The sequence below is a fragment of the Danio rerio genome, chromosome 2, assembly GCF_052040795.2.
Source record: "Danio rerio strain M-AB ecotype USA chromosome 2, GRCz13ab, whole genome shotgun sequence".
Taxonomy (NCBI): Eukaryota; Metazoa; Chordata; class Actinopteri; order Cypriniformes; family Danionidae; genus Danio; species Danio rerio.
The window spans coordinates 9,400,892-9,426,418 of NC_141022.1; the positions used below are offsets into that span (position 1 = coordinate 9,400,892).

General features: G+C 36.5%; 1 protein-coding gene across 7 annotated transcripts in view; it reads left to right on the forward strand.

The window, feature by feature from the left end:
• Nucleotides 1-25,527, forward strand: part of usp33 (ubiquitin specific peptidase 33) — a 62,557-nt gene that overhangs the window by 18,369 nt on the left and 18,661 nt on the right. For 5 of the 7 annotated variants that reach the window (XR_015477658.1, XM_087239165.1, XM_087239166.1 and 2 more), the window contains exons 10-18: nucleotides 3,608-4,010; nucleotides 7,448-7,579; nucleotides 7,678-7,790; nucleotides 13,341-13,513; nucleotides 15,242-15,312; nucleotides 15,453-15,486; nucleotides 15,570-15,615; nucleotides 19,513-19,693; nucleotides 23,197-23,323. Coding sequence is in view for 4 of the 7 variants with exons in the window: in XM_087239165.1 (XP_087095291.1) it covers nucleotides 3,608-4,010; nucleotides 7,448-7,579; nucleotides 7,678-7,790; nucleotides 13,341-13,513; nucleotides 15,242-15,312; nucleotides 15,453-15,486; nucleotides 15,570-15,615; nucleotides 19,513-19,693; nucleotides 23,197-23,323 (1,280 nt within the window). In the remaining 3 variants the exon portion in view is untranslated. Of the gene's footprint in view, nucleotides 1-3,607; nucleotides 4,011-7,447; nucleotides 7,580-7,677; nucleotides 7,791-13,171; nucleotides 13,514-15,241; nucleotides 15,313-15,452; nucleotides 15,487-15,569; nucleotides 15,616-19,512; nucleotides 20,696-21,084; nucleotides 21,974-23,196; nucleotides 23,324-25,527 lie in introns of those variants that run through there. The other 2 variants (XR_015477660.1, XR_015477659.1) reach the window with 2 other exon arrangements.

A 25,527-nucleotide genomic window follows, 5' to 3' on the forward strand; every position in this document is an offset into this window, starting at 1 on the left:
CTAAGTTTACAATACGTTAATATCACTACAATATTATGGGCTGAAAGATCCACTGTAAATGCGGCGTGTTGAGTTTATACACACTTTGTGATGCTACCTACCCAGTGCATCTAAGTTACAGAAATGCGGAGGCTTTTTTCTCTCATACGACTTGCGGTATCAAACATCAAACATTCAGTCCCTACTGTCATTAAACATAGTCACTGTCTTTCTCTCCTTTGTGTGCGTTTGTTTTTCCTCGGTGAAAATCAGCGCATGCCCAAATAGAAACTCCCATTTTTATCCAAATCCTTCCCTCTTTCCCTCCCCCTACACTCCCATCTAAACAGATCTAGACACACCCACTTTCCTGACTTTTTCCAAACTAGAGGTGTGAAAACACCCTGCTGAAACTGGGGGGTTTCATGGCCCTTTAAAAAAGGCAGTATTAATAATATTTTGGCTGATTTTATTGTCTGAAGCACCATGTAAATGGTTGGATATACTGCAAGAAAGCTTTGTTTTTAGATGTAAAATAAAGGTTAATATGAGTAGGCTATTATTATTGTTCATTTTCAAACACATCGTCACCTTGGAATTATAAGATTCTATCTGTGTTCTGAATGATTTTGAGATATTGAGCTTCAATGTTTTTGCTATCCATATAGCAAACAGTATGCAACATTTTTTTTTAAATCTTAAAATGTAAACAATAAGTCGTCATTTAATAAGAATGTCAATAACTCAATTTTGACAAAAATATCAGATAAAACCTTATAGTTCTAAAGTGACGATATGGTAAAACAACAATAATAATATTAGGCCTGTGTGTAGGTCTACTGTTGCTTAAATTGCTAAATTTTGTACAGTTATTATAGTGGACTTGAACAGACTTTCGATATGTCCTGTTTGTTAATTCACAGTAAAATGATGACATCAGAATACAACTATTCATAATTATAAAGTTGAATTATTATATTTAAGACAAGTGCTTGTCATTTGTCATTGACAGCATTATTAAACCATTGAGTGAGTCCATTGTGAGTCCATTGTAGGTTCACAGCTCGCAGTATTCGCGGCACTGAAAATTTTCCAAGATTACCTCTGAAGAACAAACTCTGTTGGAAGGATGAGAGAACTCAGAAACTCATTGTTAGAATGGAGATGTCTGCATATTTGTTCCAGTCTATCAGATGGAATTGCTTAAAACACCTTAATATTTAAGAAAAGGTAGTTATTATTGGATTGATTTATCCACTCGAGACACACCCATAAGTAAATATGCAGCCTATTTTTTCATTGCCTGACCAGCGCATTAACTGCCGCAGCCTATGATATAACCGAGATATTATGTGTTCCTATAGTCCACTATCACCCATGTGACAGAAATCGTCATGAAAAACTGGGAAAAAATTAAACATGCTAGACTTTCTGCAATTGGTGTCGTGAGGCGTCGCACGCATAGTATCAGTTGTCATGAACTATGTCACATTACACGAGAAGAAACAATTGAATCTTGTGTCATGGCGCCCATTTGTCATTTACGAATCTCCAAGAAAATCATGCCGAATCATGTCAAGAAAATCATGCCGAAATTGTGACAAATTTGTGTGATCTGGCCATGGCTTAACACGTTTAGTATTGTATTTTTATTTAAAAAATGCTGAAAAAAATAAAAATAAAAAAAAAAGTTCTGGGACAGGTGCTTTGGGTGTATGAGAGGGCAGCATCTTCTATATTTGGCAGACCACTGCTCTGAGCAGGTAGCTGCTTTTATCATGAGAGGAAGAGAACTGTGTCTTCTGTAAACTGCAGCATCCCTGTGGTTGCAGGCTGGTTATGTTGTGTGAATGAAGAGGCTGTGCTTTGTACACAGCAGGTCGCCACTCAGACAATGGGGGTAGGTGGTAAGAGAGTGGTCCGGAAGGCATCTGGAAGAAAAATGTCACACTCACTGGAACGTTGCAGGGTATTTATCCCCTGGATTGATGCTTTTGCAAATCACAATTTCAACTAGACCACATTTAACTGCACTTTTTAGCAGTTGATTATATTCCCTGTTAGGGCTGCACACTATATAATTTCAGCATCGATATTGCAACTTCACAATTGCCACATCGCATGATATGGAATGAATGAATTAATTGGTATTATAGTTTTATTTATCATGTTTTTGATGCCTGCGATTTGTATTTTATTCAATTACTTTGATTTCTTTTATCTTTCAGTTACTATACTTGAATACTGTTAGACTTAGGAACACTTTTTTGATAACACTTTTTTTCAATTGTATCATTTTCTTGATTGTATTTATGGAGAGTAATGCATGGAAATACAACACATGCAAATACAGTAATGCACTGCAAATAGCACAGACAACATCGAAAATGTGTCGAGGACCCCAAAAAGTTGATTTGATTTTATGGAGATGCAAATAGTAAACATTAATAGGGTATATGTGGAGCTAGTGTTTCTTCCCATACTGATAAACTTCTGGTATATGGTTGCATTTTATGCGGTTCCTTTTATAGCATCAATGTTGTAATGTAATTAAAATACAATCAGTTAAATAGATTTTGGCATTTAGTTGCTCAGGCGTAAAATGAGACAAAAAGCCGTGTACTCGCATGCGCCTGTCAGAATTGGCAGGCTAGTGCAGAAGCTCCATTAATCAGACTAGGATAAAATAAATGTTCATGTTTTAAAGACATGGCGGGGAAAAAATGTCATTTAATACAGTGCTTCTTGTACAATCTGAGTCCCACTTTCCCCGCCCACCGAAGAAGATATTAACATGTCTCTGTTGTAACGCATATAATCATATCAACAAGACAGGACGTGCGCAAAGCAATCGGGATTAAAAGATCTGTTCAGCGCTCTGTGATCATTAATCATCATCAAATGTGATCAAGAATGAGTTTTACAAGTTTAAAACGTTTTTAAGACTGCCTTTTTGTGATAAAGCGATAAAAATCGCTGTAATTCATCACCCTAGCCGCATGTCAGTACAATTATAAAAGAGGACGCTTCAATCCCAGTTTGTGGACGTTAAATCGCATTTATTTTGTACGTTAACATAACGGTTATCCATACAGCAGTAGATATTAGCGTGTATCTGGTCACACTTGAATTAACTCCACAACAAATACATCAAATAATCATTGGGAAAGCTCTTACTATAGTATTTCTCACAAACATTACGCGAGATCTGCTTCCTTCATGTCTGTCACTGTGCTGTTTATCTGATGCAGCTGAAGCAGAGATTGAGGCACACTCTGACAGGCACCTGGGAACAGTGGGCTCTGAGAACTAGCATTAAAGGCACAGGCAACAAAAACGGCTACAGCGCGTTCAAAGCAGAATTTTCCAATATTCTGAAAGATATAATAAATAATCTGATAGATGTTTTGAGCTGAAACTTTACTGACACATTCTGGAGACAAAAAAGACTTCTCTAAAATAGGGTTAAAATAGGTGCCCTTTAAAATATGTTTTTAAAGAACTTATAGAATTAGATTGATTTCCAAATATGGTTGTCATTTATTATTTTTTAAGGCGTAAACCGTCTTAACACAGTATTTTTTTGATTGTATTTTCCAAATTAATTAAAATCTGTCGTCACTTTAAGGACTCTCAGGAATTCCTGCGTTGTTTGATGGACCAACTCCACGAGGAGCTCAAGGAGCTCATTCCTGAACCCGAGGACCCAAATCAGGCTGTGGCCATGGACGACAGTCCCGACGAGGACAACCACAGCCAATCAGATGACTTCCAGTCCTGCGAGTCTTGCGGCAGCAGTGATCGTGCTGATAACGAAGGCCCCAGAGTCCCAGAAGACATCAACGAAGCTGAGATGCTGATGCCTGAACAGAATCAAAACAACCGAGATTGGCAGAAAGAGAAGAATCTCATCAACAACCTGTACCGTGCCGGTTCCCATGGCGACCTGGATAAAGACGTGGACACGACCAGTGATTCAAGGCCAATCATCAGCAGCCAAGGAGCAATCAAAGCTCAGGGGCGAACTTCAGGTAAATATAGGTCTGCTCATTTTGTGCCATGTTTAATGGTAACTTGTTAAACTGACCGATTTAAAGACCTCAAACTTCCTGCAAAGTTTGGTTGTATATTGCTATATTTCTTATGAACAGTCTAAAACATTTTCGCAGGTTACCACTGTTCTGCTCTTTTATGAATGGTGCACACATCATACACCTTGTGCAATGTGTCGCCAAGCATGACGCATATCTTTTATGATAGTTTCAGCCCAGTGCAGGTATACTTCCCTGTTTTGCGATTTAATAGCAAATGTACCCATGGATATGATCTGAAAAGGAGTTGTGTTGAGGCACATTGTTGATATGTTGCTATTTTGAGGCAACTGAAATAGACCATGCCATTGACCTACTAAAAGCTGGTCAAAAGACAATAGCCGCGTTTCCACTGTCACGCCTAAAGCGAGTGAGCCAGTGCAAGCAGGCCTAGTAGCGTTTCCATAATCACTTCTGAGGCCTGATCTGGCCAAAGCACATTGGCACATTGTTCGGTACCCAACCCTACTTATTACACACTAGGGTTGTAACGGTATGAATTTTTAACGGTATGATAATCGTCTAAAACAATACCATGGTTTGACGGTTTCGCGGTATACGGTATGTTACAAATGTTACAAAATAATAGAACAGTGAAGCAAATTTGACTTTTTCCAAATAATATATTTTTAGTTACTATAAACAACACCACTTACAATGAACAAATAAAAATAAGAAAATAATAAATAATGTGTCAAAGTCCAAATAAAGTCCAAATAAACATGGTGCAAATCCTCAGTAAAAAATAGATATAAATATTTACTATACTATAAATAGTTACATAACGAAACTAGATTCAATATGGAACATCCTTAGGTTTTATGTGCCAGCATGGATATGGTTGTCTATCGATATGGATTTGGATATGGTTGTCTGCAATGCAGACAAACAGCTGCATCTTCATTTGCGTCTTTTGAAAACAGCAAGAGCAGCAGTTCGTCTTTGCTGTGTCACTGTTTTGTCATGTTTCTGTGCTGCTGTGCATGCAAAAGTACTTAGTATGAGAATTATTTCATGAAAAACTTTTTTTTTTTTTGCGTTTTATTTAGCCGCGCATAAATGTATGCCTATCTCTCATTCCGTGTTGTTCAAAAAACTTGGTCCACAAACAAAAGCGAAACCTATGCTTATTGGTTGTGATATAGCGAGTTTGAACCAATCTGGGCATGGAGGAGGGACAATGCATCAATGTATCATGTCTGATTTGTCCGGAGACACAGTGACGAGCGTTTCTTTGTCAAATCAGCGTTGTCAAATGTTGATGACGTAACCGCACTGATTCCGGAGCCTCTGAAAGTCCGCGAATGTTATGTGATACAGCACTGGAAAGCTGAGGTTCTCTTCTTTATGTCAATCTTTCAATTGTATGAATCGGATCAGCGGATCAAAAGTTATTAAACATTTAAGAGCAATACTTATTTTTAGCCGCGGGCGGCTGTCTCGGTCTTTAAGGGTTAAAACCGTTGATATGCAATTGTTCATGGTATGATAATCGTGCACGTTCAAATCGTGGTAAACCGTCATACCGGTATATTGTTACAACCCTATTACACACATAGGGATGCACAGCTGTACACAAACATCTTTAAATATGAAAAAATTGAAATATGAAAACTAAACTAATTACAGATTATTCATTCATTTTCTTTTCGACTTAGTCTCTTTATTCATCAGGGGTTGCCACAGCGGAATGAACCGCCAACTTATCCAGCATATGTTTTAATCAGCGGATGGCCTTTCATCGGCAACCACTATTGGGAAACACCCAGACACTCTTGCATCCACGCACACACTCATACACTACGGCCAGTTTAGTTAATTCAATTCACCTATAGCGCATGTCTTTAGACTGTGGGGGAAACCGGAGCACCCAGAAATCCACCCAGAAATGCCAACTGACCCAGTCGATGCTCGATCCAGCAACCTTCTTGCTGTAAGACAGTGCTACCCGGCGACAGTGCTACCCACTGCGTCACCGGGTCGCCGTAACTGATTATTATAGTCTTATTACACCAAAAAAACACACCAAAAACTCATTAAGAGAATAAGCACAACCCTTTTAGACCATAAGCCAGGCACACTGAATGTTTTCCAAAACTTAAAATAGCAATAGTGGATTCGGACACACCCCAAGTGCACCTGCAGATCATGTGCTTTAAACCAGAGATTCTCAACCAGTGGGCCACAGCGATTCTGCATGTGGGCCGCAGAGAGCCTAAAACTAATTCAAATATTATACTAATTATTTGAATTCATTTTGTCATATTAAAATTATAGTAGTAATTTTAAGTTTTCTATTATTTAAACCGGCTAATTCAGACTCAAACAGCCTTACTGTTAATTACAGACATAATTGTGGCTTAATTGTCCAACTGCTGCGCGTCAGCTAGGACTACGTTCTTAGTTATATTAAGCAAACAGTCACGCAAATGTTAAGGTAACAATAATTAGAGTAATAACCAGCTCAACCAGTCTGCAGCTGTATCAGAGTCGCACATGTCTGTTGATTCACAAACTATGCTAATTCTGTTTGTGTAAACACTTGAAAATATCCGCATAGTTGTCCAAAATAACATTTTGAGAGCGTTTTATAACGTGCATGCGTACTGGAGGATCTATTGAGACTCTGGTGTTTCAGTAGTGAACAGCTGTTCACTGTTCCTGTCCAGCTGGTAACCAAACCCCCTTCGATGTGTTTCAACACATTTCAAGGGTTTTTACTGTATTTTACATTTAGGGTTAGAATTAGTTTATTTATTTTAATGGATATACAGTAGATCAATAAATGAAGTCAGTCTAATTCAAAGCAGCAGCAGCTGTTATGCCATCTCCTGTAGTCCTGTCAGGTTCATTTACTGAAGAAAAAGCCCAAATACTCTGCAGTTGTAAAGAATAACTGAAGTAAAGAATTTAGGAGATTTGAAGTCATCTGTGTTTGTGTTTTTTTTTTTTATATATTATTATTTTTTATATTGTATAAACATACATACACAGTGTTTTTTGTTTTTATAAAAATTAAAATAAGCTTCAGTTACAGTTTTATTGATCACTAAGATATGATTGACTTGAATTTAAGTTGCTTCGATTTAAAAATGAAAACTGTAAAAATAGCTTAGATGTAGCTAAGCTACTATTGCCATGTAGCTTTTAGCTTAGCTTGCTACATTTCCCAGGGGGTAGCTTTTTTTGTAGTTAAGCTACATTTTGAGTCGCTAATAGCTTAGCTCACTACATTTTTCAAGTAGATTGCCCAACATTTGTAATGGCCAACAAAAAGACATCAAATGCGTTCAATTGTCAATTTAGCTTGAAGTGTAAGTGGACTAAACTGTGGTTATTTTGCTTTTATTGATCAACGTCTGTGTTTCTTTGTTTAGATTCTGAAATCCAGGTCAGCAGTACTGTCAGACCGCAGAGTCCCACTGGAAATGAGGGCATCACATCTAGACTGTCCAGCAGCCCCCCAAAATCCTCAGCATGGCCAAACCTGAGCTCTACTCACAAGAAAGGTACAGAATGACATTTGGTTATTTATCGGTTTAATGAAATGGATGATTTGAATTTTAATCAATGTTCCTTAATGGTTTTTGATGTGTTGTGTTGGCAGTACCCATGTTCACCCCAACAAAGACCAAGCGGCAGAGGAAATACCACAGCATCATTTCTGAAGTGTTTGATGGCACAATTGTCAGCTCAGTTCAGTGCCTAACCTGTGATAGGGTGAGTGATCTAAGGGTTCTTCACTCAAGCATACACCAAATCATTTTGCTTTGATAGACAAAATGAACACACTTAAAAAGTTAGTTTACCCGAAAATGAAAATTCTGTTCTTAATTATTCACGTCGATCCAATCCCCTGAGACCTTCGTTCATCTTCAGAACACAAATCAAGATTTTAGATGAACTCTCGGACAGCAATTATGACATTTAAAGTCTAGTAAAGGAACAAGAAACATTCCATGTGGCCATGTGAATCAACTGTAATCATGCAAAACTATGTCATATTAGCCCCTTTCACTCAGTGATACCGGTAAATATCTGGAAAATTTCCGGAACGACTTTACCGGTATATTCAAAAAAGCGCTGTTCACACAGGCGAGGACGTTACGGAAATTTTCCGGAAAAGAGCATTCACACATCCATTCCAAAATACTGGTAAATTCTGACATCATTCACCACAAATGAGCTTTAAACGGCTGCGCTTGTGTTTGTAAACATTTGACTAAATTACAAACTCTGTGGATGATCAATATTGTGAACAACTTTCGCAGGATCACTTTCTCATGTCGAGATGTTCATAATATGTGCGTGTGCAGGCGCTCACAGGCTGTTTCAAAGGCACACACAAAGCTTGAAGGTAAACAAACAACGGCTTATCATAAGCATGTCATCGATGATTATTTACACAGTTGGCATAAAGAAGAACATATAAACGTGATCTGACTAACTTCTAGCAGCTAAATGTGTCTGGAAAAATATTCAAAGGTTTTTATTCTCACTAACCGCGCGGACGTAAATGCGTCTGACTGTTGTGATTGGCTAAAGCAGACGTCTCACGTCAGCACGTTCTAGACGTGCACGCGCTTATTACGGTAATCTTTCTTCTGCATTCACACGGCGCAGCATTCCGGCAAATTGCCGGTAATGTTACAACTTCTCTTTCCGGAAAATAGCCAGAACGAATTTACCGGTATTTTCAAAAAGGACCTGTTCACACATACAAGCTTTCCGGAAAATTGCCGGCAATTTTCCGGAAAGGTCTGTATGTGTGAAAGGGGCTATTGTCATTGTAAACAACATTTCAATCAGCCAATCAGAATTTAGGAATAAGTTTACAGTTTATGTTAAGTTAATGCTTACCGTTAGGGTTATGCACTTTTACACGATTGTTATACAACTATTATTTCCTTCTGATTTTGGGAACAATTTACAATTAGGGTTGGGTTTAGAGGTAGGAATTGGGTATGGATTACATTTTTGAACAAAAGTGACAACCAGGATCAGCATAGATGCTAATCCAGGATCGCATTGTACTTTGCAAAATCACACCCACCTTGTAAACGCACTCGAAACAAAACAATGGTAAACAAATGCCACACAAAAGTGTTCTTGGAGCTTTGTATGAATAGAGTTGAACCACTGAAGACACATGGAATGTTTTGATTGTTTTGGAATGTTTTGGTTCCTTTTTTTTTTTTTTTTTTTACACTTTTTAGACTGTTGCTGTCTACAGGGGGCAGAGAGCTCTCGGATTCCATCTAAAATATCCTAATTTAGGGCTGCACAAAATATCATTTCAGAATCAATATTGCAATGTTCAAATATGTCACATCACAGGATCTGCAGTGTCATGTTGGGACTAATAAATCTTAACCTGATCTAATATGTTCTAATAATGTGAAAGACTTTCCTTTTAGTGTCTTTTTAAAGTTGCCCTATACTGCATGGGTTTTATAAGTTAAATTGTTCTCTGATATCTACTTAGTAGGTTTATGGCTTAGGTAAGTTAAAAACAATCTCCAGAAATCTCTTTATAAGCTCATTTATTACTCCATAAAATACCCCTACAATCAGGAGGTCCTTGATTGACCATATACGGTTCATATTGTGAATATTAATGAGCTCCGCTCTGACGTGCCACTTTTACAGACAAACACAGAGCATAGAGCGTGATGCATGTTGAACACGGAATTTTATTTGCTCACCAGATCTATTGTGGATAAAGGCTCTTTAAACTTGACAAAAATGAGTGATAGGGATTTATCACGTTGTATTTTGAAGCTACAGTCAAAGAAAACACAGAAAGGAATTAATATCAACCTACACATTAAAAACGATAAATTCACAAAAGATGCAACTAAACATACCTCATGCCTCTTCAGAGTAGAGATGAATAAATGTGTAATCTGGAAATCTTGCATTTTGCGTCCTGAGGCGACTCTAAAACAGTAAACAATTTGGGGCTCGCGTTTTCAAAATAAAAGTTCCACATACATAGTAAGTGAAACAGTAAGTTATTAAAATAACTAAAGGAGGAAAATTATCACTAGAAAACTTTTGGTTTGTCAAACACAGCCTGAGGCATGCATATTAAAGGGTCACGAAACACCAAAACACATTTTTTGAGCTGTTGACAGTCGTATATGTGTCCCACACTGCTAAAAACACTATTAGGACACCTATATTTCACTAAAAAGTGTAAATTGGTTGTTTTTGCGTTATTTCAAGCAAATTCGTACTTCCGGTTTGAAACGAATTTTTGAAACTGCGTCATGGTCATGAGATAATAGCGTTGTATTCCAGCGTGCAGACTGGACGTCTGTGCCAGAGTGAGTCTTATTACGTCTTACAGTGTGTTGCATTAATGCATGAGTAAAGCTTGATTCAAACCAATCAGCGCGCTCTATTGTGCAACTTCATTAATATTCATTTCTGTCAGAGTGTAGACGGCAAAGACGCCACGTTGTGTTGGCAAAACAAGCGTGAAGTGTTGCTTTTATAGTTTGCTGCCGTTAAGTTTCGTTTTCATTTTCTCTCTGTGAGAGCGCAGACTCACGCGTGGATTAACAGTGTACGCGACGCTCGACAACAATAACTTACGTGTCTAAGGAGGATTATTGTTTACCTGAGAGCTGTTCTCATCTGCAAATGCTGAAATCTAGATTTGCTTGTAGTCTCCTCTAAATAAAGACACGGCTCTAGTTGCTGGTGATTGTCCTGTCTCTACAGATTTGGTAAGTGAGCGACCAGTGCTCTTTGTTTATTCAGTTCGTATTTTATTCGTATCAAACAAACTATTGCACCGAGTTAGCACTAACAGTTACAACCAAACTATAACCTCGTGTTGGATTTTGTGACCGGAAAAACACACGCGGCTTTCTGACGCTACCTGCCGTGTGTATCTAAGTTTCCGGGAAATGCGGAGGTTTTTTTTCTCTCATTCGCCGTGTGGTATCATACATTGCATGAAAAATACACGCTTAGAGCAGCGCCTCGAATCAAATATCACGTTTGTCGGGAGGGACATTAATGAATTCCCTGAATGAAAGAGCCAAACTGCAGTTAAAGTCCACCATTTAATAATTTGGCAAATAATTCAACTACAGATGTCCATGTAAACACAGTCACATTGTCCGCTGTGGGTGTGTGTTTTGACTCTGAAATTCAGCGCGCCCAAATAGACACTCCCATACCAAGCCTCTTTTCTTCCTCCGACACTCCCCCCTAAAGAGAGCTGGACACGCCCACTTTTCTGACTTTTTCCAAAGTAGAGGTGTGAAAACACACTGCTAAAACGAGGGGGTTTCATGGCCCTTTAATGAATTGAGAGCCTTTTTTATGATCTCAGAGCTGCATATGAGTCGTGTTCTCTTGATGATGTGGCTGTTCATCAGGTTCGGATGAATGACCTAAAGTAGGCATACATGCAAATGTGAAGGGCATGGCCCGTGACCATGAGTATGTTTTGTCATTTGATTGGACAACTGTCCACCAGGGTTTTACACTCGTGGAATTTACATGAAAACAAGGAAACATTGGCAGTGTTTCCTCCAGGATTTTTTCCAGCTGTGGCAGCAGACCTCCAAAATTTATTAGATTTGCAAAGAATATTTATGAATGTCTCCATAAGATCTACCTTAGACCTTTATTTAAAAAAAAGTATAATTATGGAAACTGTTCTCGTCATAACTAAAGCTACGCCGTATTTGCTGGCCTCACGCATCAGGCACCCGTCAGTCAGTAAGTCAGTCAGCATGTCACCTTAAAGGGTTAAACAAATAATGCACAGCACTACTACGATTAGTGAAAGTTTTGCACTGTTATAATTCACTCACCTTTTAATTGGTTTTGGTGGAATTATAACCTGCAATAAAACATCAACAACAACTGAATGTTTTGAATGAGAAGCTGTTAATTTAGCCATTGCGGTGGTGGGATGAATTTTGGTGTGGCGCCCCACCATGAAAGAATTAATGTAGCGTAAACCATATGAGGCTCACAGTATTTTCATTTCCATTTCCATATACCATATATTCTACTATGCCTTGGTATACCCAGATTTTCATTATAGGGCACCTTTAGGCCCTGTGACTGTAAGATTTCAAGCAAATTAAAGAATTGAAAATGAAGATTATACATTCTTAATTTATATTTGATTATTGCGTTTGTTATCCATGAACATGTGAACAATGCTATTAGACTAAAACTTTGAAGCGCTGTTTATTTCAAATGAATATTTTTTTTCTATTGTTTTCATCTGTGCTTTAGTTCGTTTGGTATTTTCTTTAATAATTTTGTATATTTTATGCACTGCCCTAAAAAAAAAAAAAGAATTACTGAAGCCATCTTGTGAAATGATATTCAAATAGCTATACACAGTTAAAGTCAGAATTATTAGCCCCCCTGAATTATTTGCGCCCCTGTTTATTTTTCCCCAATTTCCGTTTAATGGAGGGAAGATTGTTTCAGCACATTTCTAAGCATAATATTTAAAATAATTATTTCTAATAACTGATTTATTCTTTGACATGATGACAGTAAATAATATTTTACTTGATATTTTTCAAGACACTTCTATACAGCTTAAAGTGACATTTAAAGGCTTAACTAGGTTAATAAGGTGAACTAGGCAGGTTGGGGTAATTAGGCAAGTTATTCTATAATGATGGTTTGTTCTGTAGATTATCGAAAAGAAAATTAGCTTAAAGGGGCTAATAATTTTGTCCCAAAAATAGCTTTTAAAAAATTGAAAACTGCTTTTATTCTAGCCAAAATAAAACAAATAATATTTTTTTCTAGAAGAAAAAATTATATCAGACATACTGTGAAGTTTTCCTTGCTCTGTCAAACATCATTTGGGAAATATTTAAAAAATATATATATATTATACCGCAGAAAAACAAAACTTTGCAATGTCAGTTTTTCCAATATCAGGCATTTTCAGTTTTTCCAATATCATCAATATTAGGGATTTGACTGGCGTAAGAGTGAGCAATTACTAACAGAATTATCATTTTTGGGTGAACTATTTCTTTATTAAGTTGTCCTACAATAATTATGTTTTGAATCTAGCTAATTTTTCAAATATGTAATCAACACAGGTTACATATGAAAAATTAACTGGACACAGCTTGGCATTCTGACGAAAGTTGTTACAGGAAAGATATTTTCATCACAATTGCTTTAATGGCTTTGTTATTGCCCAGTAGATGCGATTACCTATAAGGGTTTTAAATTAGGCTTGCCTGCTGCTTGTCCTTCCTGTCTCAGGTTTCGGTGACTTTGGAGAACTTCCAGGACATCTCTCTGCCCATCCCAGGGAAAGAGGACCTTGCCAAGCTGCACTCGTCCTCCCACCAGACGGCTCTGGTCAAGGCTGGCTCTTGTGGTGAAGCATACGCCCCTCAAGGCTGGATTGCTTTTGTCATGGAATATATCAAGAGGTATTAAACTCACTGTTCTTTTATGCGGAAAACTTTAGCATTTAATACTTCAAGAACAGTACTTTTTACATTATACTGTGGCTGCTCAATTATGGAAAACATTATTGTCATGATTATTTTGGTCAATGATGTAATCACAGTTATTTTAAATAATTAGTGGGTTATCATTGGGCTATTCACTGTAAAAAAAAAACACTTTTTTTGATGCTGTCATAACAAATTAATTAAATTAAATTAAAATATGGGTAAATTGAACAAAAAAAATTGTTTAAGTAGTTTGAACAAGCAGCAAAAAAAATTTTTTTCAGTGTAGGATCTAAACTTTTTTTGAGATTTTTTTTATATGTATCTATTACAATATACCCTCACCGGCCAGTTTATTAGGTACACCTTACTAGTAACGGGTTGGACCCCCTTTGGCTCTAGAAATGCCTTAATCCTTCGTGGAATAGATTTAACAAGATACTGGAAATATTCCTCAGAGATTTTGGTCCATATTGACTTGATAGCATCACACAGTTGCTGCATATTTGTCGGCTGCACATTCATGATGCGAATCTCCTGTTTCACCACATCATAAAGGTGCTCTATTGGATTGAGATCTGGTGACTGTGAAGGCCGTTTGAGTACAGTGAACTCATTGTCAAGCTCAAGAAACCAGTCTGACATGATTCGCAGTTTACGACATATCGCGTTTATCCTGCTGAAAGAAGCCATCAGAAGATGGCTACACTGTGGTCATAAAGGGATGGACATGGTCAGTAACAGGCACGTGCACACATAGGGCTCAACCTGTGCAGTGCACATGCCCTTTTTAGTCTTGGATAGAAAGTGCCCTTCCAAAATCTTGCGCGACATACAACAACCATTCCACGTTCAAAGTCACTTAAATCACCTTACTTCCTCATTCTGATGTTCAGTTTGAACTGCAGCAGATCGTCTTGACCATGTTTACATGCCTAAATATATTGAGTTCATGCCATGTGATTGGCTGATTAGAAATTTGCTTTAACGAGCAGCTATACCTAATAAGGTGGCTGGTGAGTGTATATCAATTAACACAGAACATCAGCACAGAACAACACAAGGTCTCTTATGTGCTTTTAAAAACACAAATTATTAAAAATATTTAAATAAACAAATGCACATCCCATGCTGCAATTGAGGTAATTTCACTGATTTCCAGGTAAACAACTGCAGAGTGCAAAAAAGGGGGTGGATATGACACAGTAATCATTTTATTATCAATTAATAACTTTTTATTATCTTTTTATTTTGTTACTTTTAACATTAAATGTTATCCTTTTATTATAAAATTGCTTTTTTGACATACTTCAGTAAGCAAAGAAGCATTCTTCTTTTAAATTAATAAATCAAAAATAAAGTGAATGAGTTTTTCCTTAAAACAAGCAAAGTAATCTGGCAATGGGGTTAGAAAATAGTCTTGTTTTCGCTTTGAAATAAGATTGTGTTTTACCCCATTGGCAAATTATTTCCTTGTTTTAGGGAAAAACTCACTTAATTTTGACTTATAATTTCTGAAAACAAAACCTTTTTTTTGCTTGTCTTAAATGCTTTTTGATTTAAGACTTTTTGATATTTGGACTAGAAAGAAGACAAAAGTAAGAATTTTTTGCTGTGGACAAAACAAAAACAAGATTTACAAATAATGTTACTTTCAAATGAAACATTTTTCTGTTCTCTCTATTTTTGTTCATTGATTTTTAGCTGGTTCTGGGGACCTGTGGTGACACTGCAGGATTGTCTGGCAGCCTTTTTTGCCAGGGATGAACTAAAAGGTCAGATTTGTTTTGAGTCCGATTTAAAAAATAAATAAAAAAATAAAATAATAAAAAATAGTAGTAGTAGTTTGCTGCTCATTGACAATAAGCATATTAGTTATACAATTCTTACATGGATTTTTTTTATTCTTTAACAGGAGACAACATGTACAGCTGTGAAAAATGCAAGAAGTACGTACAAACTTGTTATTAACCTTCTAGAAGGTGATGTTTGGAGAAATAAAGGGCTAATATCGACTCTTTGGCTGTTTCAGATTACGGAATGGGGTCAAATTCTGCAAAGTTCAGAGTTTGCCAGAGGTAAGCATACAGAGGAGCTTTTCTGGTTATTATTAGGGGTACAATAATACAGAATTGTTACGGTTCAGTCTTCAGTTTTAGGGTCACGTTTTGGTATGTAATATGTTCAGTAAAAAACAGGATACCCATAAAAATAAAGGAAAAACTTTACATGTAGCAATATAGCAAAGAGATGACTTGAGTAAAGAGTACTTTTCAGTATTTTCAGCTATCTAACCGTAGTTTTCAGTTACATAAACCAATGTAATCAAATAAAACACTGCATACTGTATATAATCTATAATTGCGTAGAGATACAAATAACCAAAACAGCACAAATGAAGTACACCATGTGTAGTCCATGCATCAAATCTGCTTGAAAGGAGCACAAAACCTGCACCGTGAGTTAAGATATGTTTTAAAATACGTGTTATATGAAGTGGTCTTATAAATAAAGGCCTCTTTTGCTTGTCTACTTGCAATCCAATAGATCAAACTGCATCTTAATACTAAGGTAAACACAACCTAAAATGCTCACAGTGAGAACTAATGTTGATTCCTCTTTCTTTCTTTGACCGCTGTTGTCATAATTGCACTTGAATATTATAACAGGGATGAGTTGTCCTAGATTTCTCAGAATTGTTGTTTAAATAAGGATGTGCATTAGTGTGAATGCAGTGTATTAGGCTCATAATTATAATGTCATGGTATAATTTATGCTTTCATGCTTAAGTTGCCATGAAGCATTAATTATGATTGTCTCTTTTTCCCATATTGTGATGTTCATCTGACTGAAACGGTGCTAAAAGGAATAAAAATGTATTGTGGTGCATGATTTTGTCCTTCGGGAACCAATTCAAAATGCTAACGACATGATTGGTGAATGGACTAAAGCAGGGCAGAAACATCCTGATAGCTCTACCCTATAAATATTCCTTGTGACTAGAAGTAAAGAAGAGTCATTTGAGTGGCAAGGAAGGTTATGGTTAGGCTTGGGCGGTAATATGGTATACCGTAGCATAGCAATGCTATCAGTTTCAATATCGTTATTCTGTTATTACAAATCAATGCAGTTATTAAATAATATTTATTTAATGCCTAAAAATGCCTATGCGTGATTGTCATCATGGGACAGTGTGGAGAAGAGCGAGAGTTGAGGTAAGACGGCGGGTCGCGCACCAAGTGACCTGGGACCTTATGTACGAATACTTGCTCTGAAATCATACTAAAACATTGCGTACACACAAAGCTGTAAATGTGCGTACGCAGTAATAAAATTCAGATGTTTGAAACACTGCGTACACGGAATCCCACGCATATTCTCTTTGTACATCCGAATTAAGGTGAAACTGAGCGCACGTGCACGAGTGCAAAACCCCTCCCTGCCTCCTCTCCCTAATAAATATGGTAATGACTCTACTTTAGGAAAACCAAATAAAAAGCAATGACAAAAGCAAGCAAAAAGAGAAACTTTGAACAGAATGTGAAATGGAGGTGCTCCTATCGAAGGTGGACCGGAGAAAAATGTTGCAAGTTTGTCCTCCGGTATTAATAACAAAAGAAAGAAATAAAATAGTGTTGGAGAGTTTAGCTGACGCGGTTAACACATTGGGTCTAAACATCGCACTTTTAGTGAATTAAAAAAAGACATGGTCCGATGTTAAGGTGCAAAATTTTGTAGTGTCTATTTAGGCTAAGTGCAAACACACCTTGTTGTATTGAGCTAGTTGAGTGACGTCCGCCCGTTTAAACGACAGAGGAGTAACTCGTAAAGCACATGGCAACATGTTTTGACACTATCATTCATGAACCCGGTTCGAATCCAGCGTCTGATGAACTCGTTTCTCTTTTTTCCCCCATCACATATCAGATTTTGCCTACTCTTCATCACGAGGAAGACAAGTAGGAATCATTAATTAGTGTTTGATTTATGTTAAGTGCATTTGAGCATCAAATATTATTTGCACATTTATTGAATGGAAATGTTTTTGATTCACTTTTGCAAATTCATCTTGAGATGGCGCCTTTATAGCAATGTGCGTGCAGTCGATCACTCCGATTACATTGGGAAAATCGGCAATCGCTGTTTGGCTGGTCAACTGTATGGTAATGAAACTTTATATACCTGCTAGACATGCGGATGATCCCGCAGCTAGCATGGCACGGCTCAAAGATACTTTGTAGTGTGCAATTTAACACAATTGCCTCAAGGAGTCGCCAATGGAAATAAAGCAAGCACACTCAAGAAATGCACGTACGCCAGACATGAAGTTGGCGTTTACAAACGCACATTCTCACGTTCATTTCATCGTTAGTAAATCCAAAGTTGATCGTGAAACCTGGCGTACGCTAAGTTTTTGTGTGCACGCAGCGTTGATGCATGAGGCCCCTGGTCTTGAAAAAGAACACAAGCTCTGCAGTTTGGCAGTAGTTTGGTTTTCGACCGAATGAAAAGGGAGATGTGGTAAGTACGAACTAGAGGTCTGCATTCTGTACCGTGGGAGCCGCAGGACCCGACCAGATGTCTTGCGGGTGCGGGAATAAATTTCGGGCGCGGTTGGTAACTCTGGTGTAATTTGACCAGGAGCGGGTGGTCTAACAATATCATTCCCGAGCATTCATGCTGTTTATGTGTGTGTGTGTTTGTGTGTGTATAGCCTGGTTCATACTTCTGCATCAAGTGATCAGTGTGAACCACGGCGCATGCAACACACGTATCTGTGCATTTATACTTCTGCGCGCTGTTTCTGTTGTTCTTCAATAATACTTTTTGAGAGGTGCGTGCCACGGCAGGGGCTATGCATCCACACTTAGGCCGCGCCGTAGCATACGTGTACGCTTGATGCAGATGTATAACGCTGCGTCCCAAAAGGCACACTATACACTATGCACTCATGCACTATGTGCTTATGCACTTACACACTCAACAGCATAGTATATGTCTGCAGTGTCATCCCAAATGGAGCACTAAGGTTTTTTTAATAAGCGTAAAATCAAACCGTTTCCCTGATGACGTTTGACGGTTGCCAAATCAGTCAAATAAGGGAGCAAACTATTAAATAATACCTGCCATGTGTATAACCGCATTCACCATCGGGAGGCGCTATAATCACTCTCGCAGGAGAAATTTGCTTTCACCATCCAAAATAAATAGTTATCCAACATGTGTGCCCAATAGCTCCGTCCCTTCTGCTAGTGCGTGAAGTGTCCACATTTAATTTATACTAAAAAATGGCGTATAATAGTGCATACGTATGCAATTTGGGACGCAGATTAAGTCATCCTTATATGTATGTGTATGAATGAGAGAGAGCGTGATGCTGTGCGTCGCTGGCTTGGTGGTGTGTGTGTGTGTGTGTGTGTGTGTGTGTGTGTGTGTGTGTGTGTGTGTGTGTGTGTGTGTGTGTGTGTGTGTGTGTGTGTGTGTGTGTGTGTGTGTGTGTGTGTGTGTGTGTGTGTGTTTCTGTGTGTTTCTGTGTGTTTCTGTGTGCAGATCTGTAATACAAACAAGACAATTTGCAAATTGTGCAACAAACAGGTGACCGCGAACCTAAGGTCGCATATACGGTATTCAGTTTTTGAATGGTTTTGGGCACAAGCCAATAGTTTGGTGACACTGGCTGTCTTACATTATAATTTTTTTATGATGCGCGGTAATACCGGATACCAAGGTAAAATAGGAGGAAGGTTTGACGGTATTAAAATTTGGATACCGACCAAGCCTAGTTATGGTATTTGATTGAGAGCAAATTAATTTTTACGAAATAAAGAAGTACATTGATTCTACACTGCTATATAGATTTAAAAGTAAGATCAATCAATTTTAATTTAATTCCATCTTTATTAGTCACGTGTTTTTGTTGTTGAAACCTAAAAGTCCCTGCTTTGTTAATATTCTTCCTTCTATCTCCCCGACAGATTTTGTGCATTCATCTCAAGCGCTTCAGACATGAACTGATGTTCTCCACCAAAATCGGCACTCATGTGTCATTCCCTCTGGAAGGCCTTGAAATGCAGCCCTTTTTGGCCAAGGACAGCTCTGCCCTGACCACCACCTATGACCTGCTTTCAGTCATCTGTCACCATGGCACTGCCAGCAGTAAGTTTACTATAACTTTAGTATAACTTTTAATATAAGTTTCTAGTCATTAGCTATGTTTCCATCCACCTATTATTATGCACATTTCGGAATATCGCATAAAATGATGCTTGATGGAAATGCCAAGATGCACATCATTTTTGAAAATGTGCTAAAAAACATCAAACTTTCCAATAACAAGAGAAAAAATGTGCATGAACTATGATAAAAACACTTTTACCAAAATTTCAAGTATGCACATCAAAAAGTCAAGATTTTTTTTTAGGGATCATGTGATAAAAATTGGTGTGATGGGATGCCATTAATAGGACAGCATTGACTAAATAAAACATGTCAGATGTTATACAATGAGGTCAAACATTAAACAAATTGTACACATTGTAAAACATCTGAAATGTTGTTTTGGTCATTCTAAAATGCCTTGAGCAAAGTCTGTCATCACAGAGGTTCAGTATTATGATTATTACCCTCAAAACTGTCTTGAGCTGCTGCACTCCCAAAGAGCGTCTCATGCTTCCAAAAGCCACCGTTCGTTCAATGTGTGTCGTATTCAACATCGTCTTTCAAGGTTCAAGTAATTAATTATATGAAAAAAGACACATTAAACTTCTCCCATGCTACTTTTTTTGGAAATCTTTTATGCAATATTCCTTTTTTGTGCATACATTTTTTACTTTAATGGAAACATAACTACTGACAGTAGCTATATAACAAAATAATCCATTTAACTGTTTGTATTATATTTCAAATATAAATAGATGCACACTACATTTCGTAAGTTTGGAATATTTATTTTAGGTTTTGAAAAGTATCATATGTTTACCTAAGCTTAATTTAAAATTACAGAAATATTGGGAAATCATACTATGACCTAAAACTTCTATTTTAATATATAGTTAAAGTCAGAATTATTAGCCCCCCTATGATTTTTTTTTTATTTATTTTTTCTTCCCTCTTAAATATTTCCCAAATGATGTTTAACAAAGCAAGGGTATTTTCACAGTGTCTGATAATATTTTTTCTTCTGGAGAAAGTCTTATTTGTTTTTCTTCGACTAGAATAAAAGCAGTTTTTAATTTTTTAAACACCATTTTAAGGGCAAAATGTAGGCCCTTTGGGCAATTTTTCTACAAAAGAAACCATTGTTATACAATAACTTGCCTAATTACCCTTACTTGCCTAGTTGACCTAATTAACCCAGTTAAGCCTTTAAATGTCACTTTAAGCTGTATAGAAGTATCTTGAGAAATATCTAGTAAAATATTATTTACGGTCATCATGGCAAAGATAAAAGAAATCAGTTATTAAAAATGAGTTAATAAAACTATTGTTTATAAATGTGTTGAAAAAAATCTCTCTGTTAAACAGAAAGTGGGGAAAAAGATAAACAGGAGGGCTGATAATTCTGACTTAAACTGTATATGAAAATGTTGTTTATTTCAGGGATAGAAAAAGAAAGCTGGAATTTCAGCAGCTGTTACTCCCGTCTTCAGTGCAACTAGAAATCATTCTTGTATGCTGATCATTAATTATGAACTAATCAGCACGATTGTTATAGTGTCTTTTGCTGTATGATGTTTATGTGGAACTTTTTTCAGGATCATTAACTGCATTTATAACAGAAATCTTTTGTAAATTAAAACGTAAGTTATTTAAATTATAAGCAAAGTTTAATGCATCCTGATTTTTTATTAATTAATTTATTTTTTTTACAAATCTTACCCTTAAACTAAGAATGCACAATATTGGAAATATTTTTTGCAATATCCGTTATGCTGATATATTTTAATAATTTTTACCGATTTTTAATACCGATATCTAATTTTACACTATGTACTGGAAAAATTTTGGGCTTTTTAATGCAAAATCTGTGTTTGTTTATATACAGTTGAAACTAGAAGTTTACATACACTGTATAAAAAAGGCACATAACCATTAAAAAAAAAAGTCAGTCAGATGTTAATTTGACTAAACTTTTTCTCTTTTAGGTAAGTTAGGGTTATCAAATGTGTTTCTGTTCTGCTTAATAGCGGAATAATAAGAGAGACATTTTTTTAGAAATTGTTATAACTTTTCTTGAAAGTCAAGTTTACATACAATAAGAATAGTATGCCTCTGAAAAAGCTCAGATGATGGTGTCAAGGTTTTGGAAGTTTCTGATTAGCTAATTGACAACATTTTTGGTTAATTGGAGGCACAACTGTAGAATAGTATTTAAGGAAAACCTCAAACACACTGCTTCCTTGTGTGACAACATTGTCAAATCAACAAGGCAGAATTAAAATTAAAAAAAAAAAAAAAAAAGCCAGATTACAATTTGCTAGATTACACTGGGAAATAGAATATTTTTGGAGACATGTCCTGTGGTCTGATGGAACTAAGATTGAACTGTTTGGCCATAATGACCTGTGTTACATTTGGAGGACAAAGGGGAAAGCTTACAAGTCTAGGAACACCATCCCAACTTTGAAGTATGGGGTCGGCAGCATCATGTTGTGGGTCTGTTTTGCTGCAGGAGGGACTGGTCCACTTCACAGCATAGATGGCATCATGAAGAAAGAACATACAACATGTAGAAATACTGAAGCAACATCTCAAAACATCAGTCAGGAAATTAAAACTTGGCAACAAATGGTTCTTCCAAACGGACCATGACCCTAAGCATACTGCCAAATTAGTTCAAATGTGCTTTTAGGACAACAGAGTGAATGTTTTGGAGTGGCCATCACAAAGCCCTGCTGTCAATCCTATAGAAATTTGTGGGCAGAGTTGAAAAAGCTTGTGCGAGCAAGACACCCAACAAATCTGACTCGGTTACACCAATTCTGTCAGGAGGAATGGGCCAAAATTCCTTTTCTTTAACTATTGTGAGAAGCTTGTGGAAGGATACCCAAAACATTTGACCAAAGTTATACAGTTTAAAAGCAAAGCTAAAAAATACCAAGGAAATGTATGTAAACTTTGGACTGTCTAGGAATTTATAAAACATTCTCAAAAAATGTCTCTCATTATTCTGGCATTTAGCAAATGTAAATCATTTCGGTTATTCTAACGGACCTAAAATCGTAAACGTTAAGTATGATTTACCATCAGACATTTAAAAAAAATGATTATGTTCCTTTTTTTTAAGAGTGTATGTAAACTTCTGGTTTCAACTGTATTTAGGCTATGGTTTATGTGAACAATTATTGGTGCCGATAATTATTTATATGCTGATATCAGCCGATTGTGATTACATATTATTGTTCATCCCTCCTTCAAACTTTACAATGGGAACATTTAAAACAATGGTAAAAAAAAAAAAAAAAAAACTCAGCTTTCATTTACATGGATAAATTTCCTTTTGGTTTTGGGTTGTGAATGCTTTTTCGAGTAAGACAGGTCAATGGGAGCAGGAAATGGTACAAGTCTGATAATGCATACATTTTGTGTTCCATATCATGTGTTTTGAGGTCTAGGCTTGGATGAGGCTAACATTTTAATGTGTTTTTATTTTGTTTAAGGTGGCCACTATATTGCCTATTGTCGGAATGAGCTGAACCAACTGTGGTACGAGTTTGACGACCAGAGCGTTACTGAAGTGTCAGAGTCCTGTGTTCAAAACGCTGAGGCATATGTGCTCTTTTACAAGTGAGAACACACACAAACACACACAAATGCACTTATAAACCGTCCATTGTCAGGAAACTATGCTATTTGTGTGTTAAAGTTCTACATTTTTTTTAAATATTTTAATTTAAAGTAGACTTCCTTCCTTTAAACTATGCTCCAGATAATTTGATTAATAGATTGCACATATATATACCATTTTGGGCGCATATGCGCTCGAAATTTTATCTATGCGACCTCAAAATATATTTGGGAGCATTTGTGCGATACAATTGTTGTGTGTTGTTTTTACTGCAAAATGTTCACCGCATGCATGGATTTAGGAGACGTTCACACAGAATGCATTTTTGCACCTGAAACGCAAAACGCAGAGCTCAGAAATGGTTTAAAACAGTTGTCATGTCAACTTGCTGCAGTAAACAAAGCCCGCAATGCTTGCCCCGCCTTCACGCTCTTCTTATTGGCCCACTTCTCTAAAACTGAACGCGAATGGATTGGTTAATATCAGCTGTCAATCACTCAGTCAATGCCTTCTGGCTTGGGATGACAGGGAGAGCTACAACCGTGAAAATGTAAAGCGCTAAGGATGAAAATGAAAATAACACTGACAGATTTTGTTTTAGAAACCATGGCATCTAAAGTTACACATAATGACACATCTTAGTAGTGATCATGTGCAGAATGTTAATCCATCATCTACACTTTTAAAAGAGTGGATATAAGACTTCATTTAGCTTCAAGTCCGCTATGAAAAGACTGTGGGATGGAATTTTCAGGTAACTGTTTGCCATATCTAGCATGAGAGCTTCAGTTTAATCCTTCATATAATCGCCAGATGCTGTCCGCCGTGCAAGTGGCAGCTTTATGTAAAATTTAACACCACGTATACCATCACAAACGGGCTTCCACTGAGTAAACTAATATCGCTACTCATGAAAAGACCGGTATTACTATTAACTTGACGTAAGCATATAATAAAGTACAGTATATGTCAAAAGCATCAGTGCATTATCAGACAGCACCCGTGAGAACAGCACAGTTATATCGTTAACAAATTCATTCAGGTCCAGCGGTGCGTGCAGGGCCGGCGAGCGGTCCGTGTATCTTTTGGTCACTCAGTTATGTTATAAAAATGTATTTTCTTGTGATAACAGAATTTCGTTGAGACATATTTTCCTCACGCATACATTTATCTATATTTTTTGCTTGTTAGTTTGATTACTGTTGATTTCTAATGCAATAAATATGTTTGTATAAAACTTGTATTAACGGTGCTTTTAGTTGGTGTGTGCGACATAATTTTGGCTGATGTGCCTACATTTTTAAAGTTAGGAGCACCAGAGCTACAGTTTTAATTTGGAGCCCGTATATATACATACACACACACACACACACACACACATATATACATATATATATAGACACACAGGCACAGATATATATATATATATATATATATATATATATATATATATATATATATATATATATATATATTTATATATTTATTTATTTATTTATTTATTTATTTATTCTCTGAAATGTCTGCTTCTTAATATATTACCACAGTCTTCACATCATTATATACGCATTATTATATATTATGGATACAAGAAAGCATATTGATGTGTTTCATGTTTTGTAGGCCATGGCATTCAACAATTGAAAACCCCTGTTCTGTATAACCCATTGATGTGTCAATTGTTAATTGCCATTAATGAAGAATGGAAAATGAAGGTCAAACATTCTTTATTAAGATAAAACAAATGCCATACATTCTTTGTTAATGGGTTTCCGTTTTGTTTGAAAGACTTTAAAATTGTGTAAAAAAAAAAAAGATCAAACCTGCTAAGTTTAGCTTGTGGAACTTTGCTCTTCTGCTTTTGAGCACCGCAGTCCAAACAGATTTTTCATTTATTCATTGTAACGGTTATTTAAGATGTTATTATATGCATGTATTATAGGATATATGGATATCAGAGTTAGTTTTATGTGTTTTGAAATTGCATAGATTTAATCAATGATGTTTTCAAATTAATTTAGCTTCTGATAATTAATTTATCCAAGGATGTAATGATCAGTCAGTCAATAATAATAATAAAAGTAATAATAACAGTAATAATAATGGTAATAATAATAACAATAATAATAAAACTAATAAATAAGGGACTAAGCTGAAAGAAAATAAATTATAATAATAAAAATATCTGCTTAGACTTTGGTGC